At 37.1% G+C, this 27,500-nt stretch overlaps 1 protein-coding gene across 1 annotated transcript in view; it reads left to right on the forward strand.

Moving 5' to 3' along the window:
* Nucleotides 1-27,500, forward strand: part of LOC135224528 (propionyl-CoA carboxylase alpha chain, mitochondrial-like) — a 309,211-nt gene that overhangs the window by 114,630 nt on the left and 167,081 nt on the right. The window contains exon 6 of the mRNA XM_064263599.1: nucleotides 26,812-26,906. Within this exon, the coding sequence (XP_064119669.1) occupies nucleotides 26,812-26,906 (95 nt within the window). The remainder of the gene's footprint in view (nucleotides 1-26,811; nucleotides 26,907-27,500) is intronic.

Consider the following 27,500-nt stretch of genomic DNA (forward strand, 5'->3'; position numbering starts at 1 on the left):
CTTCCAGTCTGTAGTTCCAAGGGTGCTGCATGCGGGACTGGGCCCATGTCGGAGACTCGTTTGGGAGTTCCTCCAAATGTATAACCTTCCACATTACTGCTACCAGCGCTGCTGCTAGCAGGGAAACGGCTTCCACCAGTGCTGTTGCTAGCAGGGGAATGGCTTCCACCAGTGCTGCTACCAGCCCTGCAATAGGGCTGCTACAGTGCGGTGAGAATCTCTGCATTCTCCTCTGGAAAGTTCCTAGCCACGTCAAAATATCTAATCCTTCGGGCCAGCCCTAGGAGAGCTGTTAATCAGCTCAGTGGTCTGGTTAAACTAAGATATACTTACTTAGTGTCTTATCCAGGCAATCATGTCACCTAGACCCACATCCATCACCACCACGGGTTGGTGCAAGGGCGTGGCTCACCCCTCCCGACAGCAACGCTGCTAGGAGGGGTGAGAGCAACCGATCCTCCTATCCTATTCCCTCTGCTTCCTTGGGCTACACCGGGAGGGGTGAGGCGAGTACTTAGTAGGAAACTAGTAGAAAGCTCTCCATGGGTTTCTCCGTTGGTGGCCTATGTTCCTTGGTCCTAGGGCCTCACCAAACGTATGCTCAAGTCGTTAAGGATGGATCCAGGGGGTCCGGCAAGGTTCTCCCTCAGGGGAGAGTAGCTCAGGAGGACTGGTCTGTGGAAGGACTTGATGGTCCTTTGCCTAGAGACTTGGACACCCCCGAGATACAGAGGACCTTTGTGGAGATTTTTGAGCTGATATATCAGCACAGTGATCTCAGGGAAGCCATGACCTCCTTTGCAGGAGATCGTCCCTCTTGCCTCTAATCCTTTTGGGTACACAAGAGGCAATCCAGGGCTTCAACGGCTGACGGAGTGTTGGATCAAGTGAATAATCTTGTATAAGGTCAGATTTCACTTATGTTCAACCTATCGAAGAAACTGCCTCCATCTCCTCTACCTCACCGGAGGTTCTTTTACATGCCCTTGGAGAGGCCTCTGCCGACCAAGCAGGTGGACCCAGACCTGGTTTGTCTCAGTCCAGGTCTGTTGCTGCAGCACCTGACAAGTGGGAGTATTTCTCTCTCTCAACAGGAAGTAGCAACTCTGGAAGCTAACATCATGGCAGCTCTCCAGGCAGTCTCCTGGTTAGACCGGTGGTCTTTCAGTGTATAAGGTTGCTGCTTCTTCTGGGACCATCCTCCCAAGGAAAGGCTTGGCATTTGAGAGACTCTGCCAGTCATGGGGTAGGTCTATTTCCTACCTGTCACACCAGATGGCAAACCTGTGAGCAAACCGGGTGCTCAAGAGGCGCAACACTGTCCTCTCTTGAGTAACCAGGTCTCTGGGCTCAGAGTCTGTGTTTGCCATGGGAAACAGACCGTTATTGAGGATCTACCTCTCTCTTCAATAGAAAACAGGTAGACACTGTGGTGGACAAGCGTTGCGGTGATGACAAGGACCGGCTTGTTCACCATTCAGTGGTGAAGGTATCAGTGCCTTCGTGCTCCACTGCAGCTAGACCTTTGAGTCTAGCTAGCACTTCCTCGGCTCCTAAGAAGTCCTCATTTTCTAAGGGAGCTTAAGGAATAACCCAACATTCTTCTTCCCCCTAGAAAGGAGCGACATCAAGCCATTGGGCAACTTTGCAACGATATGGAGCATAGACTTGGGTAGTAGATGTCCTTCAGGTAGGATATATACTTCCCTTCGAGTCTCCATCACCCCTGACCAGCCACCCGGTCCGTCTTCCTTCTTATGTATTGGGATCTGCGAAACTCCAAGCACTAGTAGAAGGAAGAAGAGCAGAAGATGCTGAGAAAGGGTGCTGTAGAATTTGTGTCGACTGGTCTCCAGGGTTTTACAACTGAGTCTTTCTCGAAGAGAAGATGGGGGATGCAGACCAGTCATAGACCTTTCTCCCCTAAACCGATTCGTTCAGCAGACTCAGTTCAAGACAGAGACAACACACTCATTGTTGAACTCGATCAGGGAGAACGACTTCATGCTTACGGTGGACCTAAAGGATGCATATTTCCAGATACCCATCCATCGGTCATCCCACAAGTACCTCTGCTTCACCCTCTGGGAAACAGTGTACCAGTTTAAGGCACTATGCTTCGGACTCTTGACTGCTTCCCAGGTGTTCACAAGATTGTTCGACCTGGTCTCAGCTTGGGTGCATTCACACGGGATATGTCTTTTGATGTATCTCATGATTAGCTGGTCCTTGCTACAGGACAGTGATTGACTCATCAAGTTTTGTCAGGATCTAGGCATTTTGATAACTAGAGAAGCCCCCACCTACGCCCTAGCCAAGCCTCTGAACCATATTTTGACTCCATACGTCCTGAATAGCTATAACCTACGTTCGTAGCGGAATTCCTTGAAGAGATTCACAACTCTCCAGGAACAGGTATCATCACCTTGCTGGACGTGGAATCGTTGTTGATGAAACTATGGACATGATTTTAGACAGTGTTTATAGGGACCAATCAACCCCACCACTTAACATCCCTGAAGCTTCCTTGTGGGCACTCCTCAAGATTTGCATGAAGAAAGCACTTTTTTCCACCCACAGAGGCCAGATGTACTGCCAGAAGGATGGTGTAGCGATGGGATCCCCTTTGGGTGTTCTATTCGCCAACTTTTACATGGGAACAGTAACGGTGAGAGTCTTCAAGCAAGTATGCAAGGTACAAAGACGACATCTTCGTTCAAACCAACGACGAGGAAGAGGTAGCTGTTAGTAAGACCAAAGATGGCTTTCAGACTTTGGTCTACACAAAGAAAAGCAACTTGGGCATGTGCCTCAACGGTGACAGCGAGTGCCCCAACAGATTCAAGAGTACGACTGTCAGGGCTTTCATAAGGAGAGCTCTTACCCACTCTTCTTCCTGGCAGAGCACCCACTAAGAACTAGACCATGTCTCACAATGCTCATCTCATCAACAACGGGTATCCCAACAAACTCGTAAACAAAGAAGTGAGAGCAGCCCTGGACAGATGGTACAACAGAAGTGAGGCCCCACAGCCCCATCCCCAGCTCCATCCCCAGAACAGCATCAAGATCTTCTACAAGGCTACGATGCATTCGCAGTACTGTGAGGATGAGAAGGCCATGAAGAAGATCATTATGGAAAGAATCTTCCCTACTGAGGAAAACAAATCCATCAACTTCATCATTTATTATAAGAATTGCTATACTAGGGATCTGATAATGAGTAATAACCCAACTCAGCCAGTGCGAGACCCTCTGAAGCAGACTAATGTGGTATACCAATTTGTATGACCTGCCCGGTTATGCCCCGGTGCCTTTATTGGTATGACCACAACATGTCTGTCTAAGAGGATCTCCTGCCATGCACAAGAAGGGGCCATTAGGAACCATACTTCGGCTGTACATAATGAAGCCATATCCCGTGACGGAATTATCTAAAACACAAGGATAATTGGGAGAGCACCGGACCAGAGACGTCTCTGCCTGTTGGAGGCCCTCCTTACTCAATGGGAAAAGCTCTCTCTGAACACCACCCAAGAAGTGCTTTTCCTCCCCACAAACATACAAAGAAATATACCAAACTATGGCAATACCAGAATGAGAGAAGACACCAACCAAGTCATACCTGATCATACCATTCGCCCGGCAGCAGATGAAATTTCGGCTCGCAGTGACGACACGCCCAGGGACGTCACAGTCCAGCTTCAACGGTCTGCTAGATTGCAACAGCGAGAGCTTCAACGCATAAAAGTAACTTGAAGATTCCTTCTAGCTACCAATAGCAGACACCCCGCGGCCAATGAAAACTCAGCTCACGGGTACCCTCTGCTGATCTCCCAACTATAAATTAGGGTAGCACCAAAAATATCATCAGTCTACTCAAAACGACATCCTTGAAAATATCTGGTCGAATCCAGAAGAAACATCGACATAGAATATTTACTTAGATTTGTATCAGAATTGTACTAATCTACGGACACTGTACACCACATTTCAATATATATGAACTTCGTAAAATTCGTCTATCTTGACTGTTCATATGTATCAAATAGACGTGTTACTCGCTAACCTAAATAGTACTGAAAAAGCCTTAATAAGAAGAATAGAAAAGAACTTTTATAAAATAAATGCAGCTGTAGCAGCAATCTCCTTCAATAGAACATTTTTGAAAGAGGGTCTTCTACCTAAATACAATAATAATAATAATAATAATATAACTGTAATTTCAAATGAAAATTCTTCCCTTCATCTTTCTCTGTATCCATTTCCCTACCCTCTCTCAACTCCAGGAAAGCTGTCAAATATGTCAAGAAATGTGACAGGGGAGGGGAACAGTTCCATATAATGGTCAACTATTTTAATGGTCATTATACAATTTCTCTCTCTCTCTCTCTCTCTCTCTCTCTCTCTCTCTCTCTCTCTCTCTCTCTCTCTCTCTCTCTCAAAATCCTTGCATGCAACATACCTACATGTCCTTAATGCGCAGAAGTCCAGCAAAATACAAGTAAGGATACAAGAGTATTTTGCTCAACATGTCTATCATGGATAGATAATGTTATTCAATTGAGACATATGTGCAAATAGTAGTGGATGAAGAAGATGAAGAAGAGGAAAACAGAAAAGAAGAAAATAAAACTGAAATGATAGAAAAAAAATAATGAAAACAAAGAACCGGACAAAGAGTATGGATGCAGAGATAGTCATAGATACTACATATGAGGCAATACAGCAGCATACATCGATGAAATAAAGTATGACATGACAACAGAAAATCAAATCTTGAAGAGGCTCTACCCAGATCTTCATACCAAGGGGAAAGAGCAAGAAGAAAAAGAAAAGAAAGATATAGTCTGCACCCTTTTGAAAAGATGGAATTGCAGATTCGGTGAAAGATGTTACTACAAACATCCCAAGGTATGTCACAATTATGAGATTTATGGCGAATGTGCATACCTCGACAGCTGTGAGGATGACTGCAGAGATTTACATCCAAAAATATGCAAAAACTTAGTTAAATAATAAAATTCAAAATAAAAACGAAACAAATAAAGAAAGGAACAAAGGACATGAGGTGAAGAAAAAAAAAACAAGCCATCACCGCGCTATGGGATGTCAGCATCGAGAATGCAAGCTTTAGGTCCAAGATACAGTGCAAGGAACAAGCACTGTATACACAAAGCCAGGTGATGGTGCAGATACTGAGATAATTGCAGATTCATACACAAAATGAATAATTATGAAGAAGGAAGATCAAATATAATGGGAAAGTTGGATTTTTAATGTCAGAATTTCTGGAAATGAAGAAAAGGACAACATACCGGAACAGGAAAGAGACGGGAAAATCCTTATTATTACCCATATTAAATGATGGGGATAACATGCAAACCATCATAGTGAAGAATGTGCAGGGTTTAGTTATGAGTAACTCAAAAAGAAAAATAGAATTCTTAGAACTAACCCAAACTGAAAAAAAATAGATATAATGAATATAAGTGAAACCTGGTATTCCCAAGAGACTGGTAATGATGATCAGATAAAGGCATTCCAAACTTATAGATCAGATAAAAAAAATGAATCAAGGGGGAACTGTGATATATGGGAGAGACGTAAAACAAGGAAAAATATATGAGAATTATTGTAACTCAGAATGTGAATTAATAGTGGTAGAATTTGAATTTGAAAAATTAATGAACATCGTAATATATAGACCCCCTAATACTAAAGACTAAAGAGTTTGACACAATAATAGAAAAATTGGATGATATATGTAGAAATCACAAAGACTGGATTATACTCCTATCCGAAGACTAAATTTCCTTTTAAAGATTGGAAAGAACGAATAGGAGATTGTGGTTGTATTTATGCATATAAAAAAGAGTAATAGTAGTGCAGAAGATAAGAGGAAATTCAAAAAGCTATTAGATATGCTACTAGAACACAGCATTCAACAAATAAATCACCTGCCAACAAGAAAGGAAAATACTTTAGACCTATTATTTGTGAACAAGATTAATTATGTTAAAGAAATAATAGTTTATAATGTGAGTATTTCAGACCATAATGTCATAGAATTAACCGACCGTTCTAAAGCAAGTGAAAACAGATAAGCAAGAGATGAAAAAGTGGGAAGGATATGGAAAATACAAATTCTATAGTAAGAATATAAAATGGTCAGAAATAAATGAAGAATTAGACAAAGATTTGGATAACATATTCGTTAGTGATGATATACAGGTAAATACAGATATGTTATGTAAAATATTAGAGAAAATATTGGTTAACTATATCCAAAGAAGAAAAGCGAACATCAGTCATGCATACCAAGAGACAGAAGGATCCTGTTCCAGAAAATCAGAAAGTGGAAAAACGTTCTTGCAAAAGAAAAGAATGCATGGAAAGTGATGGAACTAAAAAGTAAGAGAGAAAAAATGCAGAACAAAAGATTATACAATCAAAAGAAAAGTAAAAACAGGACCTAGAAGAAAAAACCCTAGTAAATATCAAGCAACACCCCAAACCTATTTACTCATATGCGAAAAAGATGAATAAAAGAAGAATAGAAATTAGCCCTCTAAGAAATGAAGGGAGATTAGCGAATGAAAAAAAGGAAATATGCAACATATTAGCAGAACGATATAAAGAGAGAATTTACCCCTAGAATGGATAATGAAGATAATGATACAGAAATAAGGGATGAAAATAGTGAATATTAATCAGACAAAGTATTAATGAAGCCGATATTGTGCAGGCTATTAATGAAATTAAAAATGGATCAGCAGCTGGACCAGATGGTGTCCCTGCCATTTTGTTACAGTGGTTCATTCTATCGCAAAGCCACTTGCAATATTATTAAGGTATAGTATAGATACAGGCAAGATTTATGATGAACATAAATTAGCATATATTACCCATACTTTCTAAAGTGGATCAAGACTAGAGGCAAGTAATTATAGGCCTGTGAGTCTAACATCACATATTATGTAAGTGTATGAAAGGGTAATGAAGAAAAATATTATGAAACATTTAATAAAAAATAATTTGTTTAATATAGGACAACATGGTTTTGTGCCTGGAAAAACTACACAAACCCAACTGTTAGTCCACTGTGAGAACATATATAAAAATATGATAAATGGAAAAGAAACAGATGTGGTTTATCTAGACTTTGCAAAAGCTTTTGACAAGGTAGACCATAATATATTAGCAAAGAAAATTAGAAAACATAATATAGTGGACCAAGTAGGAAGATGGATAAAAGAATTTTTACACAATAGAAAACAGATACTTATTGCAAACGATGAGAAATCGGATGAAGCTAAGGTAATATCTGGTGTGCCACAAGGTACGGTGTTAGCTGCGTTGTTGTTTGTTATTATGATTGCAAACATAGACAGTAATGTTAAGGACTCGGTAGTGAGTAGTTTCGCCAATGCCACAAGAATAAGTAGAGAAATTACTTATGATGAAGTTGGAACTCGCTACAAAGAGACCTTAACAAAGTATATGAATGGGCAGAGGTAAATAGGATGGTATTTAACTCTGATAAATTTGAATCAATAAATTATGGAGATTAAGAAGGAAAGCTATATGCTTATAGGGAACCTAATAACGAGACAATCACTAATAAGGAAGCAGTTAAAGACCTTAGTGTGATGTTGAATAGGAACATGTTATGCAATGATCTAGAATAGAAGTAGTTAAGGATCTTGACCACTGGGAAAGACTACAAATTTTTTAATTATATGGTCTAGAAAGGAGAAGAGAATGTTACATGATAATGCAGGCATGGAAACAGATAGAAGGAATTGCCGAAAACATCATGGAGCTAAAAATATCAGAAAGAGCAAGCAGAGGTAGATTAATAGTGCCCAAAACTATACCAGGAAAACTAAGGACTGAACAAGGATATTAATCCACTACGCACCAGCATCGACAATGCAGCGTCTATTCAATGCATTGCCAGCTGATCTAAGGAATATATCAGGAGTGAGTGTAAATGTGTTTAAGAATAAGCTCGACAAATATCTAAGCTGCATACCAGACCATCCAAGATTGGAAGATGCAAAATATACCGGAAGATGCATTAGCAATTCTTTGGTAGACATTAGAGGTGCCTCACACTTGAGGGACCTGGAACAACCCAAACAAGATGTAAGATTCTCTCTCTCTCTCTCTCTCTCTCTCTCTCTCTCTCTCTCTCTCTCTCTCTCTCTCTCTCTCAATTCATATGTGAGTATTTTAAATACAATAATTTTTTCCATTTCACTCTTTTAAATACTGAAAGGACAATCTCTCTCTCTCTCTCTCTCTCTCTCTCTCTCTCTCTCTCTCTTCTCTCTCTCTCTCTCTCTCTCTCTCTGGCTGCAAGTGTTAGAAGTACGTATGTACCTTTAAGGGTACTAATTTTTAAGATTGTATAATATCTAAGATTAATACAGTAATATGATAATAATTTAAGGTAAATTTGATGTAGGATGTTACATTAGGTATACATTTGGTGTTTCTCTCTCTCTCTCTCTCTCTCTCTCTCTCTCTCTCTCTCTCTCTCTCTCTCTCTCTCTCTCTCTCTCTCTTAGCAAAAGAATTGATAGACAGACAAATAGATACTTGTTCAGTCCTCTCTTTCTCTCTTCTCTGGAAAAGATATATATGAATTTATGGGAAGGGAAGAAGTGTTGCCTATAGAAGTTCATTTCTCTCTCTCTCTCTCTCTCTCTCTCTCTCTCTCTCTCTCTCTCTCTCTCTCTCTCTCTCTCTGTTATTGGCTGTTTTATATTTCTAATGATAAAATGTGTCAGATGGTATATCTGATGTAGGATGATACTTAAAGTATAAATTTTGTATTTGAACTTTCAAGATAGGCAGATATAACCATTTTTAGAGGGGAGTTCTAACTATTCGTGGGTTCGAGCTATTCACAGGGGTGTCTGGTACCCATCCCCCATGAATAGGGGGAGAACACTGTACTCGTTTTCCTTGTTTTGCCTGATTTGAGCCGTTATCTGTAGGATGTAGATCACACAAATCGGATGATTTTGTTGGCTCGTCATTTGATATTCCGACCTCCTGGCTTTTCTCTCTGAGGCCCCAAGAGAGAGATTCTTCCATGGTGGAACTTGCTGTGTCAACCGCACTTTGAACGGTACCACCAGGCAGTAGAGTCCCTGTGTCTTCACAGCTAGAAGTTATCAACCATCTCTTGCAAGCGAGAGGCTTTTCCAAATGAGCAGCAACAGAGATGGCAGGAGACCTCAGACTCCTCTGCTGCAGTATACCAGGGAAAGTGGGCTTTTTTCTGTTGTTGGTGTCATAGATGGGGTATCTGGTCAGAGCCACTCTACCCTCACCGAGAGAACAGTCCAGCTGTAAAAGGCTATGGGGCTGCATTGGCCTTAGTCTTGAAGCTGAAGGGTGTCAATATCTCACATTTCTTCGAGATATCGCTACTTGTGAGGAGCTTTGAGAGGTCTTGCCCACCCAGGGATCTCAGGCCTCCTGCATAAAATGTGACTCGTGTACTACAGAGTCTGACTTGTGCCCCGTACAAGCTACTTTGAGAGTCCTCAGACAGGGATCTGACCCTCAAGGCTGTCTTTCTGCTGGGACTTGCATCAGTGAAGAGAGTAGGCGAACCGCATGGTCTTTCTTTCGATGTTAAACACTCAGGGGATGGGGATCGGTTACGCTTGATTTCATCCCAGATTTTGTAGTGAAGACTCAAAATCCATCGGTCCCTGACACTAGATTTGAGTTCTTCACCATCCCCTCCAAGTGACTTCGTTGGTTATGATCCAGACGAGATGCTAATTTGTCACTTTAGAGCACTGTGGCGCTATCTAAAGAGGACTCTCCATCTCCGGTCTGAGTGGTTCCAAGAAAGAGGTGTCCAATAATACCATATTTTTCTGGCTTCATGAGATGATCAGGAAGGCATACTCCGCTGCTGGCAATGACACCGGTACACTATCTGAGAGCTCATGGGGTCAGGGGCATTACCCTGTCCCTTGCATTCTGTAAGAACTTGTCAGTTCAGCAGGTTTAAAAGGGGGGTGTCTGGGCACACCAGACCACTTCACTTCTCATTACCTTCGGGATATTGCCCGCAGGCCCTTGGACACGTTTTCCTTGGGACCAGTGGTGGCTGCCCAACAAGTTGTGTAGCTTAGTCAGCTCTTCTAACTGGACAGAGTTGCATCTTGCTCGTTGTAGATGCAGATAAAACACTCCTTAGAGTAACCTATATATTTTCTTTAACTAGTTAATAGAAGCATATATCCGCCTCTTCCCTTACAAGGCAGGCCTTATAGTTGCCTTATAGTCACTGACATATGGTGCCTTACTTTCCTTAAGGGGGACTCCCACCTTTTCCTTATGAAAAAAGCCCAGAAGACTGACTCTGATCTTGCAGTTCCCTAACTCCAATCAGATGCCAGTGGTTGGATCCCCTTCCTTGTTCTTACAACCAGGAAGAGAATCTCAGGTAGGCTGAATTCGGGTGTAGCATTGGGTAGCATGGGTAGTCCTTTAAGTCCTGTTGAAGCCAATCTGTACATGGATACTTAGAAACTACAGTATTATAATAAGTGCAATAAAACCCAAAAACATGCTGTGGATGTTTTTGGGATAATAGATGGGGCAATTTCAATGAATTCCTTTCAAAATTTAATACAGTAGTACCCAGCATCAAATTTAAAGTTGAATGGGAAACAGACAACAAAATTCCTTTTCTTGATGTTTTAATAATCAGAGACACGACAGAGTACAAATTTACCATATACAGAAAACCAACGTTCTTACTTTCATGCATTCACTACTTCAGCTATCATGACATTCCTATCAAGATAGGTGTAGCCAGCAAACTATTCTTAAGAGCCATACGAATTTGTTCCCCAGATTTCCTGGAAAAAGAATTTTAACTAATTCTTAAGCAGCTTTCGTCTTTAAGGTATCCTGACCATATGATTGAGAAAGCAATTCACAAAGCAAACGTAATTTTCTACCGACCCCTTCAAGACAAGACCAGAGACACACCCAACAATAAAAAAAAATTCCACAACTGGACAAGATTAAGACGGTGACCCAGACCTTCGGAAAATCTAACCTTGCATTTACTTACCCAAACACCTTAGCCAAATCGCTGATTAACGACCAACAAAAGACATCCCCCAAGGACACAGGCGTTTACGAAATCCCATACCTGTGCGGTGACCAGTCGCACATCGGATTTACAGGAAAATCACTTCCCCAGTGATAAATACAACAAAAACAGTCAGTTAGGTATGTACAACAGAACTCAGCTATTTTCAACTATATAAATGAACATAACCATAGAATAAAGTGGAATTTGTCACTTATAATTTATAGCAGCAACTGTAGGTACAAGAGTCAAATGATGGAATCGGCCTTGATTAAAGAGGCAGGGAGCATGGGATTCAGATGTCATCCACAAGGTTTTCATTCAACCAACGCTTAAGAAGATTAAAGGAAGATTATCAGGGGGGGTGACCTAAATTGGCTTGCCTGTGGATGGACATCTTGGTATAAATACCACCTTTTCTGTAAACTTTTCTCATTCATCTACCTGAAGAGGGAGACAGCAGTCTCTGAAATATAGTATTTTTCTCTCTATGTTTTGGTGTTTTTATGGGCTCCTTTTATTAGATGGAATTCTGTTGTAACAGAACATTTTTACCAGTCATACACACACACACACACACACACACACACACACACACACACATATATATATATTTATTTATTTATTTATTTATATATATACAGATTCCAGGTGAAGATATATAAAAGCATACAGCAGGGTCCACAAAACATCAAATAATCTTTGACCTATTTGATGTGTTTTGTGGACCCTGCTATATACGAGATTATAAATCTCGTTCTTACATTTTAAAAGGTAGCGATGGACCAGAGCGAAAGGCAACTGGTAACATCCTCTCTCTCTCTCTCTCTCTCTCTCTCTCTCTCTCTCTCTCTCTCTCTCTCTCTCTACACATCCATGACACACCACCCCCCTCCATTATCCAAGGTCATCAAATCAGACACGGAACTTACAAAAATATGCATTTATTCAAAAGCAAAGTATTAGCTAAATTAACTCAGGTTCTTAACAGAAAGATTAAATGAATGATTGAACTCAGATAGCCCCACTCCATATTCCTAGTACAATAATCCAATATTATCTTAGTCATAAAACTGGGCAAGTCATAATATAGTACACCATAGTAATTAAGTCATTCCCATTTCTCCAGATCAATCCCCCTTCTCCAGAACAATTCCCCTTGTCCAGAATTGCCTGTTAGAAGACAGGAGAACACTTCGATAAGCACAAGATTATAATTAAAGATCATATGAAATGTAATATCTCTGAAATAAATATTCAAATACAATCCAGCCACAACTTTGGCCAAAATATAAGTATGCTTACCCATTCAACACATTATGCACAACACTATAATAAAAGTACTGTTCTCAGAAGCCATCCACGTTCTGCCTCTCTTGCACAGATCTCCCCTTCTTGGTAATGCTACATCTCATTATGTAGGAAAAGGCTTGCACGTACGCATGAATTCACACCCATTGTCCACATCCATGAACTGCTTGTATCCAGTTTCAAAGTCACCTCTGTATCAAGCGCTCATAGCGACAGGACGAGGCACTGATTTCATAAGACAGCAACTCTCATATCATACCACCCCAATGAAGATACATTAGCATTCCCAAGGCTTGTCACCTCAGACCACTCTGTGTCTAAGGAAGTTAAATGATGAGTCCACATTCTGAGAAACTCGTTGCACATCACATGACAATGATATTTGAAATATATCATAGCAAATCCCTCTTTATGTAACAGATGCTCGGCCATCTCTAATGCTAAGACCAGCCTAGCCACAGCTCACATAAAACAGCTTATACATATAAAATACATTGCCTGGCTCATAAACACTATGATAATTGCACGTCTCTGGCAGCACAATGTTTATCACATAAAATAAATTTGAATAGTTTGCAACTGGGCTATAATAACAGTTGAAAATATCTCATCTTGAACTTTTTCACATTCCCATGTATATGATTGGTCTGCAACTGCAATTGCACAGACTTGTGAAAGGCGAAATATCTCCCCGTGGAAGACAACTAGTGACTTCCGTAGTCCAAAAGCACTGTAAAACCCCGTAGACTCGTAGAAACACTCGCATGTGGGCAAACGTTAGCAGCATACATATCTGCAGAAGTTGATGGACGTCTTGCTGGGCGTAGGGGAACAATGTTTATGGTGTTCAGTATGTCAGTCACGTCATCAGTCAATTAACCCTTAAATGCCAACTGGACGTATTTTACGTCAACATTTTTTGTCTCTCAGGTGCCGACTGGATACTTCGACATACAAAAGTTTTTTTAAAAATTCGCGGAAAAATACTTTTAGGCCTATCAGCCAAAAACTCTTGAATCACGCGCCTTGGGGGATGCTGGGAGTTCACAGATTAAGGTGTTGTTTTGTTACAATCGTTACGCAGGCGCGCAAGCTCGAATTTCTTTCTTGCCGCACTAAAAAGTATCTGTGACACATCTCGGAAATTATTTCGTCACTTTGACATAATTTTTGTACCATTTTAAATTAGCCGTTACATGGAGTATTATATATAAAAATGTGCGCATTTTTATGTAGAATACAATAGAAAAATACTCATGATTGTAGCTTTTATCAGTTTTGAGATATTTTCATATAAATTATGATGTGCCAAAATTTCAACCTTCGGTCAACTTTGACTCTACTGAAATGGTCGAAAAACGCAATTGTAAGCTAAAACTTATATTTTAGTAATATTCAATCATTTAACTTAATTTTGCAACTAATTGGAAGTCTCTAGCACAATATTTCGATTTATGGTGAATTTATGAAAAAACTTTTTCCTTACGTCCGCGGTAACTCTTCCGAAAAAAATCATACATGCAATTGTGGTAATGTTTGCGCCATTTTAAAATTAGCTGTTACATAAAGTTTTATATATGGAAATGTGCGCAATTTCATGCACAATACAACTAAAAACAACACATGGTTGTAGCTTTTATCAATTTTGAAATATTTTCATATAAATAATGATAAGTGACAAATTTTCAACCTTTGGTCAACTTTGACTCTACTGAAATGGTTGAAAAACGCAATTGTAAGCTAAAACGCTTACATTCCAGTAATATTCAATCATTTACCTTCATTTTGCAACAAATTGGAAGTCTCTAGCACAATATTTCAATTTATGGTGAATTTCTGAAAAAAATAAAATTTTCTTTACGTCCGCGCGGTAACTCTTCCGAAAAAATCATACATGCGATTGTGGTAATGTTTGCACCATTTTAAATTAGCCGTTACATAAAGTTTTATATATGAAAATGTGCACAATTTCATGGAGGATACAACAAAAAATAATTGAAGGTTGTAGCTTTTTTTCATTTTTTCATTTTTGCATATAAATCACGATAAATAGAAAATAAACCACGTTTGGTCAACTTTGACTCTACCGAAATGGTCGAAAAACGCAATTGTAAGCTAAAACTCTTACAGTCTAGTAATATTCAGTCATTTATCTTCATCTTGAAACAAATTCGAAGTCTCTAGCACAATATTTAGATTTATGGTGAATTTAAAAAATAAACTTTCCTTCCCTCCGTGCGCGGATTCTCCGCCACAAATCTCCGAAATGCGTATGTCCCATTCTCGGAATATTTGCTCCGTTTCATATTAGGCATTTCATAGAGTTTTATATATGAAAATGTGTGCAATTTCATGTAGAATAAATCGAAAAATATTTGAAGATTGTAGCTTTTCTAATTTCCGAAATAATTGCATATAAAAAAAATGTAAAAAAATTCGACATTCGATCAACTTTAACTCCTCAGATATGGTCGAAAACTGCAATTGTAAGCTAATACTCTTACAGTATAGTAATATCCAATCATTTGTCTTCATTTTGAAAGAAATTGGAAGTCTCTAGGACAATATTTAGATTTATGGTGAATTTTTGAAAAAAATATTTGATTACGTCTGCGCGTTACGAATTCATGCATTATTTTGTGATAATATTTTCTCTGTGTTGCTTTTATCATTTTACAATGTGTTATATACCAAAATGATTGCAATTTAGTGTACATTACAACGAAAAAAATTAACTTGTTCCCTTTAACAGTTTTGCGCACAGCGCGATTTGAATACAATTATATATGAAATTTCGTTTTTGCTCTATCATATATCACATTATTTATATATGATAATGATAATTTTTTCCATTTCTGATGGTTGCATACAAAACTTCAGCCAATGACAAAAAAAGGAGCCAAAAATGGACTCTTAATCTTAAAAACTAAGCGCGCTGTGATTTTTTAAAAAAATATTTTTTCCTCTTCCGCGCTCACTCCGAAACACCTCCGGTACACAGGAGACAATTTTTATTTTACCGCTTCGGCGTTTAAGGGTTAAAGAAAAATTAACCCGACATACATCTGTCAAGTAATGACCTCAAAACTCTAAGAAACACTAACGGAACGTCTTCCGATTAACCCCATTTAATCACCACCAATATGACCACTGAACTAATTTCTAACTACAACTCGTGAAGGAACTCCATCAGATCGCTAAATCACAAATCATTATCATAACCCTGTAAAGAAAATATTAAATTCTCCAACTTAATTCTCCAATATTATAAAAAAAAAGGCTCACCAAATTCACACATTGGCACACACACCACCCAGAACTCACAGAAACTCCACGGACTACTGTTATCACACTTCAAACTCACCAATTTTCACAAAAAAAAAAAAGCCTGAAAAAAAACATGTAACAAACCCAGCCCCTGATTATCAACAAAAATGTTCTCTCAAGCTCTGATATTTCAGTAACCCACAAAATCAGTAAGAACCCTTTACTGTCTAATAGCAAAACCCTTTTACCGCTTATATAATTAATCTCCATGAAACAATGCCAAACACCCATTTTATCTAATTCACAAACCCTGACAAAATATATCCTGCCCAAAAAGAAATGCCATTGAAAGCTTAACCCCAATTACATATCTCATAGGAAAAGAAAAAAAAATAACAGTAATAAGTGAACTTTCCCCCATTACACAGCGCACATAAGAGAAGAAAAAACATATATAATTCAATATTTTTCCCATAAATGTAATATGTACCGTTACGGAATTTGCTATCGGAACAATTACATAGATCGGAAACAACCCCCTTACAAAGTACATCTCCGTAGAATGCCATAGTCAACATCTCCAGAATAGTGCAAATCTCTGAGTAATCAACAACAAAGGAAAAAATCAGCAACTGGACTCATCATGGCATTATCAGCAAAAATCCACCTGTGAACACGTCAGGTGCTTGAACTACACTATATATTTGTCTAGTCAGACTTGCAACTTCAGAAAACCATGATTCTCCAAAAAAATTCTATATTGACACTATATCAGCATTTTTCACAAAATTATCTCCAGGATATGACCAAGATGCCCCAAAAATGGTCTCAAAGACATAACTCCCCCATGATATTACTCAATTATATAAAACAAATTATCACCTATTTGGGATATAAATCACATTAAACTCACCACAATTCAGTAATCATATGCCGCCAAAAAAAACTACTGGTGAATATAGGGACTCATAAAACTGCAATGCAGTAATGCCACTTGCCTCCATTAGCCACAACACCAAATGAACCACAATACCCATCTGGCTCGTAAAACCCCAGAAATTCAACTCCAAAAATCATAACCACGAAAAAAAAAAAAAAAAAAAAAAAAAAAAAGTCACCACCAAAGATTAGTGCCACCCACACATCACCATGTTAATAATAATACCACCCAGGCAATAAAAATGTTCCCTCCATTTCACCAATAACCCCATATGGAATAAAAACAAGTCTCCAAAAAATATTATTACACTCCAAGCAGGGTAATCAAAAATGAAACTGTCCCTGAAAAATGCACTCAAGCATCCAGCTGATACACTAAAAAATATTGCCCCATATCTCCTCACAAAAGGGTTTCCATTTGCACCAAAATAGCTGCAAAAATAATTGAACTAAACACAGCTCTTACCACCATAGGCCTAGACTATGGACAAAACGAAATATCACATGGCCAAAAATATTATATCTCCAATTCTCCAGCAAAATAACTTCGAAAAGCATCTCTAAGGAGCTCAATGTTATAGGCAAAAACTATAAACTCTCTTTTTAGCATAACTGCTGAGAAGGGCAAAAACTTGGCAAATAAAATTGCCCAGGAAATTCTAGAAAAAAAAATCATCGATGTGCCATACCTCATTACAACAAAAACTCCAAATCCAAAAGTGTCTAAGCAAAGACTTCCCCTTATTCACTATGGCACAGGCCACCAGAAACTTAATCAAGTTTCCTATCTCTGGCAAAGTTGCAACAAACACAATTGTGCAAGAGGCCAACAATTTCTGGAACACAAATATCCAGAGAAAAAAAAATGTAGTGCCATTATGTAGACATTAAAAAACTACAAAAATTCTCCCCTTAATCTCTGTGCACCATGAAACGGCTGAAATTATAAACACATTCCTGAACATTGACTCTAAGTCACGAACTGAGATATTAAAAAAGATCTGCACAAACTGTTGGAGAGAAAATAAATTCAAATTCACCCATGATAAAAAAAAACTTGCGTCAGCGATGGCTAATGTCCAAAAGGGGAAAGAAAAACCAATGGCACTGTCAACTGTTCCTGTGACACCTGTAACATCTGTGACTCATGTAGACTTCAAGCAATTATCTGCTGAACCCATAAAAAAAGGAAAACTAAATTTGTGCTTAGTAACTCCCATATTCACAAACATCACCACCCTTAGTATTCATTACAACACAACATGTTAGTATCAGAAATAACACCAGTATCAGTAGTATCACCAAATATTAGTGCTCGCCAGTATCACCAAAATTCACCAAAATTGCTATCACCAAATGCACCAAAATTCACCAGAATTCACCACCCATAAAATCAGTCACATTCACCAAAAATTATTATCACCATGACTCCAATAGAATCCCCATAAATATCTCTAGTAATAATAATTCTCCATAATAATTCTCCATAATAATTCCACTTAAATATCTCCCCATAAACAATTTTCTGTAATAATTCTCCTTAAAATATCACTCCGTAAACAATTCTCTCATAACTCCAATATCACAAGCCCTTTAGCATCACCATTTGACATCACCAATCATCACCATTTTAAAATAGTCTCCATATCCCAAACACATCCCCTTTATAAAATAATCTCTGTATCCCCAGTTATAATCATGCCCTCTACCACATAAAGGCATTCTCCAAAGCATAAGGAAAACTTGCACCACATATATTCACATGCATTTCATCTTCTCTTTACTCAAAAGAAAGAACAAAAATCTTTCTAAAAGAAACCCTACGGGGATATCATATCATCCCTCGTGGCTATCAGCTGATGTGGCATTGAACTTTTCTATCAAGTCCAAACTGACCCCCATTACCCCGGCACAAAGAAAAAAATAGGAATTCAACCTCCCTTCAAGCATTCCCCCCATGAATCACACTAGCCTCCCTTTTGCTGGCTCTTCAAAAAATACGCTGAGTGCATATGCATGAGTGACCGCTGTCTCCGAGGGCCAAAAAAATGCAAAACAAGCGCCCCCAAGAAGCAAATTTCATGTATGAAAATCCTACACACGTATACATATGTGTCAAAACCAAGACGAATGTGTCTCCTTTAACATGTGGCAAGAAAAAAAACATCACATTTTGCTCCTATTAGAAAAAATATGGTAATCTGAACTGATTCTTCAACTCCAAAAATTATTCATACACAAAGGCAAAAAGAGAGAGAAAAAAACACCAGGGCAAAAACCAATGTGTAACACTCATGTCTTCAATAAGAGAACACCCGATCCCTGAGCGTGCATAAATAAACATGGGAATACACACATACTTGCATGTGTAACAACGATACTCAGCACTTGAACAAGAAAGCACTTACAAGACTCACTGAGTGACAAGAGACCCTTGAGGCATCTCACGGGCAGGGTTGCCGTTTTGAGGAATTTTGTCTATTAGTGTGGCTTTCTGGTGACATCTGACAACCCTCCATGGCTTTTCCTACCACAGGCCACGGCACTGAAGAAAAAAATTCTTCACTTTGCCTTTTTATGTTTTATTATGAAAATAAAGCTATAAAACATATCCTGCTTATTTATACAAATGAATTTTATTGAAATCCTTTATTTTTCTTCGTCAAAAATACTTTATATTAAGCTAGTGACGTGTATTTTTTTAACATCATGGAAAATAATTCTACATCGGAAAATACGCATTCTAACCCTTAAATCATAAATAAAGTAAAAAATATCTGATGAACTGCTTATGGTAACATGCTAAAGCCAATGTTGTGAAGAAAAAACAGCATGACTGCTCCCGGGTCAAAATGCTGACGCTAATTGAAAATTTCCCTCTCAGTACCAGATCAACAGCTCAACAATTATCCCCATCACCCATTAATTGAAATCTTAACACATTCTCACAACCAGACTCTCTGAAAACAGCCTCTTATAGCTGCTATTAATCTCACAAAAGGCATGATACGGTTCAAAAACGCTGCCACTACTAAAAACGAGATTATAAATCTCGTTCTTACATTTTAAAAGGTAGTGATAGACCAGAGCAAAAGGCAACTGGTAACATCCTCTCTCTCTCTCTCTCTCTCTCTCTCTCTCTCTCTCTCTCTCTCTCTCTCTCCATGACACACCACCCCACTCCATTATCCAAGGTCATCAAATCAGACACGGAGCTTACAAAAATATGCATTTATTTAAAAGCAAAGTATTAGCTAAATTAACTCAGGTTCTTAACAGAAAGATTAAATGAATGATTGAACTCAGATAGCCCCACTCCATATTCCTAGTACAATAATCCAATATTATCTTAGTCATAAAACTGGGCAAGTCATAATACAGTACACCATTGTAATTAAGTCAGTTCCCATTTCTCCAGATCAATCCCCCTTCTCCAGAACAATTCCCCTTGTCCAGAATTGCCTGTTAGAAGACAGGAGAACACTTCGATAAGCACAAGATTATAATTAAAGATCATATGAAATGTAATATCTCTGAAATAAATATTCAAATACAATCCAGCCACAACTTTGGCCAAAATATAAGTATGCTTACCCATTCAACACAGTATGCACAACACTATAATAAAAGTACTGTTCTCAGAAGCCATCTTGCACAGATCTCCCCTTCTTGGTATGCTACATCTCATTATGTAGGAAAAGGCTCACATGTACACACGAACTCACACCCATTGTCCACATCCATGAACTGCTTGTATCCAGTTTCAAAGTCACCTCTGTATGAAGCGCTCATAGTGACAGGACGAGGCACTGATTTGATAAGACAGCAACTCTCATATCACACCACCCCAATAAAGATACATCAGCATTCCCAAGGCTTGTCACCTCAGACCACTCTGTGTCTAAGGAAGTTAAATGATGAGTCCACTTTCTAAGAAACTCATAGCACATCACATTACAATGATATTTAATATATATATATATATATATATATATATATATATATATATTAATATATATGTATATATTATATATATATATATATATATATATATATATATATATATATATTGGAGTAGGGAGACGCATTCTGTCTTTTATCCATTTCTTTAGCGCTGACTTTTGCTAGATTTCCCTTTCTCCATAGTAATAAATTTAGGAAAAATGCATCAACCTATTCCCAACGGAGCAATTTGGCCTGCCCTTAATTTTAAAAACCTAATTCCCCCAATAAACCCCCTCGAACTATCGGCTTACTCTTCCAAGTTAAGGATAAGATCAGCCCCCTGTTTGCCTCTGGTGTCGTTTATAAGTATAATTGTCCCAGATGTGATCTCAGCACTTACATCGGTTGCACCAGGAGGCTGCTAAAAGTCCGAATTTCCTTTCATCAAGGAGTTAGCTATAGAACAGGTTGTCGACTATCAAATCCAGAACAATCTAACCTAAGAAATCACAGTAAAAGTTGCAAAACACACATAGATGCCAGTCATTTTAATATTGTAGGAAGAACCCGACATATAGATGAATTAACCAACCTTGAATCAATAATGATTAAGCTAACTGTACTTTCTCTTAACCACCAGTCGTCTTCCACCCAACTGTTTATTGCCTAATTACCTATTGCTTTGTTTACACTCCCCTCCATAACAATTTTTCGTGTCAGTTCTCTGTACGTTCCGCTGTGGGTAGGTGTCTTGTTTGTTCTATTATTATTATTATTATTATTATTATTATTATGATTAGTATATATATATTTTTTCTATTATTTTTATATTTTCTAATTAATTTGTTTCTCTGTATTTGCTCCTCGCCCTTTCACTGTTATTTTGTGTTTCTGGTTTTATTCTGTTTTTATTCTTAATTTATTAAAAAGGTTTTTAATTTTGGTGTTGGTAAACATTGTGTGTATCTTTTTACTTATACGCAATTGATGTGTAATCGTTTCAGCCTGGAAAATGTATCAAGCTGATACGAAACGTCGGCGTTAAATAAATGGATAAAAGACAGAACGCGTCTCCCTACTCCAATATGTTTATGATTGAGTAATTGCTCATGTCTTCATACTTATATATATATATATATATATATATATATATATATATATATATATATTATATATATATATATATATATATATATATATATATATATATATATATATGATATATTAACATATATATATAACATACACACACACACACACACACACACATATATATATATATATATATATATATATATATATATATATATATATATATATATATATATATATATATATATATATATATATATACACACTACAGTAATACCTCAGACTTTGAAAGAGATTAATTATTCCACAATACATCAACTTACCAATGGCAAACAGCAGACTTTAAAAAAAACATGAGGATTTTGCAAACAAATAAGTAATAAGTCAAGAATGCAAGAAAAGGAAAAAAGAGATAAAATAACTTTACAGTATTAAAAAATCATAAAAAGCAATTGTCTCTAGATATGTATTTTACCATAACAAAAATAAAAGTGATTTGGGTAGAGCAAGTGTAAGTGAAAGAAATGGATGAATAATCTTCCCAGCCCACCTGATACATCAGTGTGAAGCAGAGCCCTTCCTCTCTCTCTCTCTCTCTCTCTCTATTGTCTCATCCAGCACATCGAACATTGACTCGAGCTAGCTTTTTTTTTCTTTTTTTTACTTTATTACATTTGATTGTTTTCTTGATTTATCATTGTGTTAAATTTATTGTGAAATATTTTATTTTCTATGTGAATCAGTACTGTTTTTACATACATATTATAGAAAAGATTTCACTGTCTCTTCTTTACTCAACAATACCACGACGCACGATAACTTAAAATCATTCATCAATTATTCCTCAAAAATATAAACGCCCCCTCCCTCTACCTGAAGTTAGCTGTGTATCACTACAATGATGAATGTTTTTTTTTAATTGTTTATGTTAAAGTTTATTGTGAAAAGCTTTGTTCTTTCATGTACTTTTTTTGTTAATATTTAATATTGTTCAACTAGACCAGGCCCCCGTATTTGCGTTCTCCGGATTCGCAGATTTCTCACCAGACCATATCTACCCATTATTTGCGGGAAAATTCACAGGTTTTTCTGGCAATAAATTATCATTAATTAGTGTATTTTGAAGGTATTTTCATAACTAAATACATTTTTATGATACAAAAATGATTTACTAATTCTAAAATATTAATATTGATCGATGCTGTATTAGTAAGTTTAATAAGATTAAATGATATCAAATAATAACAATAATAACACTCTCTCTCTCTCTCTTACAGAGATGTATGTTTTTTGTATGATAAATAAATGATTTACTATTTTTCAAATATTATTAATGTAAAGAGCAATCAATTCATTAAAGAAAATACTATTGTGAATTAGTAAGATTTTAGTTTATAGATTAAAAAATTGTGTAAGAATGAAGGAAATCCCAGTCTTCAGCATCTTTCTTTCGAAATTCAGGTACCAAGCGGGGGGCTGATGTCCAACAGCTGTCAATATATCAAGTAAAGTGACAGGAGGGGAGGGAGTGTGTTCTCTCTCTCTCTCTCTCTCTCTCTCTCTCTCTCTCTCTCTCTCTCTCTCTCTCTCTCTCTCTCTCTCTCTCTCTCTCTCTCCTGAGATGAGAGATCTTTATGGTACATGTATGTATAACATGTTTAATATTTTCAAATATTAATAATGATAGTATAGTATAGTATAGTATAGTATAGTATAGTATAGTATAGTATAGTATATTTGTTTGTCCTTATTTGTTACAAATTTATAGTATAAGCAGAAAATTTGCCGAAGCAATTTAATGCTTATATGGCGATAATAATAATAATAATAAGAATAAAACTGCAATTAGAAAAATCATATGTGATAGTATTTTAAAGAAATACTACAATAATCTCTCTCTCTCTCTCTCTCTCTCTCTCTCTCTCTCTCTCTCTCTCTCTCTCTCTCTCTCTCTCTCTTACAGAGATGTATGTTTTTTTGTATGATATATGAATTATTTACTTATTTTCAAATATCAATATTAATGTAAACATCAATAATATCAATTCATTAAAGAAAATACTGAAGTAAATTAGTAGGATTTTGGTTTATGAATCAAAATATTATGTAAGAATGAAAGAAATTCCATTCTATCCCGTATCTTGTCTTTGAACTCCAGGTAGCCAACCTAAGGGGCTGGGATCCACAACTGTCAAATATATCAAGTAATGTGACAGGAGGGGGAGAAAGTGGCCAACTAGGTTGTGTTGCCTCTCAAGTTCATGCAATTTCTCTCTCTCTCTCTCTCTCTCTCTCTCTCTCTCTCTCTCTCTCTCTCTCTCTCTCTCTCTCTCTCTCTCTTTTACTGAGATGAGAGAATTTCAATGGTACACGTGAATTTTTATTAATATTTTCACATAACAATATTAATATGTAATAATAATATTAATAATATAACTAATTTCAAAATTCATATGTGATAGCATTTTAAAGAATTACAATAATCTATCCATTTCACTCCTAAAAATAAGGATAATGCTCTCTCTCTCTCTCTCTCTCTCTCTCTCTCTCTTCTCTCTCTCTCTCTCTCTGGTAGCACTGCACCTATGTTCATACCTCTCTTCCTGTTCAAATGCATTGAAATTGAAATAATTTACCCCAGTACTTTTAGGAATGCAAGGCTGAAAGATTGGTAAAAATATTCCTCATAAACTCAGTTTAATTTTTCATAATTATTCCATTATGCAATTGCATTTAAAATGTAACATATCATAATAGCTAATTGTAATTTTTAAAAGGTAAGCACTTTTTCTACGGGAAAAAAGAAAATGTCCATTTAATTGTATGGCCAAACATTATTTGCTGTGTGATGCTTTGAAAATATAACTGCTCTGAAGATGAGATAAAAAAAAGTGGCTTTTGTTTGTTGCTCATCATCAGTATCACAGGTTCAAATTCATTTTTATTCAGAGTTAAGAATGCAAGGCTGAAACATTTCTAGAAACCTTTTGTGAGGCCTCATAAACTCATTCTAATTTCTCATAAGTATATCTCTTAAACAAGTGTATTCAAAAGTAACACACAATTATACATACCAGAATTGTACCTTCACAAAACTAAGCACTCCTCTCTATTGGGAAAACTTTCCATTTACATGGCCAAACACTATTTGCTGTGATGCTGTCGAAATGTATCTACACTGAAAATCACATACTTGAAAAAAAATTAGCTTCTGTTTATGTTACTCATCATCAGTATCGCTGTCATCACTCCAGGCAGCCTTCAATAGCTCCTCACCTTCACTCTCAAAACTATCAGAGCAAGCTTATATACCTGACGCACTTTTCAGTGTGGAGACGTACTCTGCAGGAATGGAACTGCCAGGAAACCATTTGGGTTGGAATCCACTGTTGGTTGCCAACCAGCCAAAATAACAAGGATTCCAGCCACAAGTTGTAATGGTTTGCCCACCCTTCTCCACATCCTGGCAACATAGTTTGCATGTTTAATATGCAGTGAAGCTGTCTTTTCACAAGGATGGAGGGAAGCACAGTTCAGTTTTTTCACATTTTTGAGAGATGTTGCTTTTCATCTACAGTCAGTTACCTTCAGGAAATCTTTATACCATCATTCGTTGATGTTATTGCCTGAGTACCAATACATATTGCAGATGAACTCTGACTCCCTCAGTGTCCAACTCATTTGATGCTAGGGTCGGAAGATGTCTGATGGCATTTAAGTCCTCCTCTAACATCCTGAAGGGCTTAATCTTCCCTTTCCAGAAAAAAGCAGAGGTAAAATCACAGCCATTAGTTAAGGCATAAAATCCTTGCCAGGCACCTGTTAGACCATTATGTTTTGTTTTCCAGCTCTTCAGCCATCTGAGACACATCAAAGAACCAATGATTATTAGCAATTATATGATGAAATGATTATGAGAAATTAGACTGAGTTCATGAGGAATATTTTTGTCACAATTTCAGCCTTTTGTTCTTAACTCAGAAAACAGTGAAATTGAACCTCTGATGGATTTAGGAGTTGCTGGTAGGTGGAAAGCCAGAGATGGATTTGCTGGCATGGGGCATTCTCAGTTCATGGGGTCCCAAGGAAGGTTTCAGGCAAATGTTTCTTACCATAAACATGAATTTGGGCCCTCTTTTGGAAGCTGGTGGTGGACATAAAGCCAGGCTTGACATTGTTGATATTGCTCATTCTGTGTTCAGGAGAACCCAAGGAAGGTTTAGAAAGTTTCAAGCATATGTTTTTCACACTGACTAATTTTTTTTTCAAGTTTTTAGGGATCACTTTTTATACCTAAGCCAGAGTTCTTATCCAACTGCGATATATTTTTGAGAATTTGGTGGTAGGCACTATTTATCTAAGGGGTCAAACCAGTTGTGCTCAAAACTTGAATAAATACTCTGGGCTGCCGGTCTACCCATTTTTTCAAGATTTGATTGGAAAATAACAGTAAAATTCTAATGATATAAATATAGTTATGTACCCAAAACATTCATAATCTCATGTGGGTGATGGTTGAGATACCATTAGTTTTCCAGGTTTTTATTTTTCACAATAATAGATTTTTCTTTCCAGTGTTAAATTGCCTTGTTACCCAAGCTCTAGGCATAGTAACATATTGCAAAGTTAGCAATTTTTTGTAGTTTAGGAAGCTATGGAATGTGAATGAATATTTAAAGAAAAAAATTTGGCTGTTTTTTCAGGCTGTTTTCTGCAAAAAAAAAAAAAAAAAAAAAAAAAAAAAGTTTGATTTTTTGGGTTGCAACCCTACCCATGATCTACCCCTACTGCTGGTTCTCTTAGCAGGACAAGTAGGAATGCACTTTCTCCTTGCCTGTTCTCTTGATCCTCTTGGTTGTTCCGAGAGGTGCAAGGTGGACAGAGAGAATTCCGATGAGTTTGTCTCTTTTTCAGAATTCAGCTACTAAAGTTAGTATTTGGAGATCGATCCTCGGATTGTCTCATCATACACCCAAGTAATCAAAGAAAGTATTTTGCTGGTGTGTAAGCTTTTGTAACAGTCAAGTTGTTTGAAGAAAATTACGTAGAAATAAATTTTTAGTGGTAATGACAAAAATTTGTATGTGGCATAGCTTGTAATTTTGATTTTATTTTTACAGGTTTTGGGTGACAAGCATGGAAATGCCATATACCTTAATGAACGTGAATGTTCAATTCAGCGACGTAATCAGAAAGTTATTGAAGAAGCTCCAAGGTATGGTTTTGCCAAAAAATAAATAAATAAACAAGATAAGACTATTGTTTATTGTTAATTTTACTGCACAGAACATTACTATTGTATATTGTGTTTTCTGAAATGGTTCTATACTGATATTGTGTTTCAACAAAAACCCATTACTACTTTCCAATATCCTGAATTTCAATAGAAGCAAATTTAAGATCCTTTATAAATGTTGCCAAGGCAATGGCAATTACCTCATCACTAGAATACTTGAAGAGGAAGTAGTTTTAACCATAATGATATTGGAACTTGGCTTGTGAACATGATATAATTTATTTTTTAATGGCAAACTGATATAGAGACTCATGGGACAGGATACATGTGTGTGTCAGCCATTTGTTATATTATGAACAAAAACTTGTTAAAAACAAATTTCTCAAACCCAAGAACACTAAGCCAATTATAAAAAATGGAATATTTAAAGAACAACACATATATAAACTAGTTATAATTAGATAAGTGGGAAAACAAATTTGTGTGAACTATAAAAATCTCTCCACTTTTCCACAGGACAATTAATAATAATGTAATCAAGTGGAATATAATAATCTTCAGACCTGATTACAT

This window comes from Macrobrachium nipponense, chromosome 12, assembly GCF_015104395.2.
Source record: "Macrobrachium nipponense isolate FS-2020 chromosome 12, ASM1510439v2, whole genome shotgun sequence".
NCBI classification, from domain to species: Eukaryota; Metazoa; Arthropoda; class Malacostraca; order Decapoda; family Palaemonidae; genus Macrobrachium; species Macrobrachium nipponense.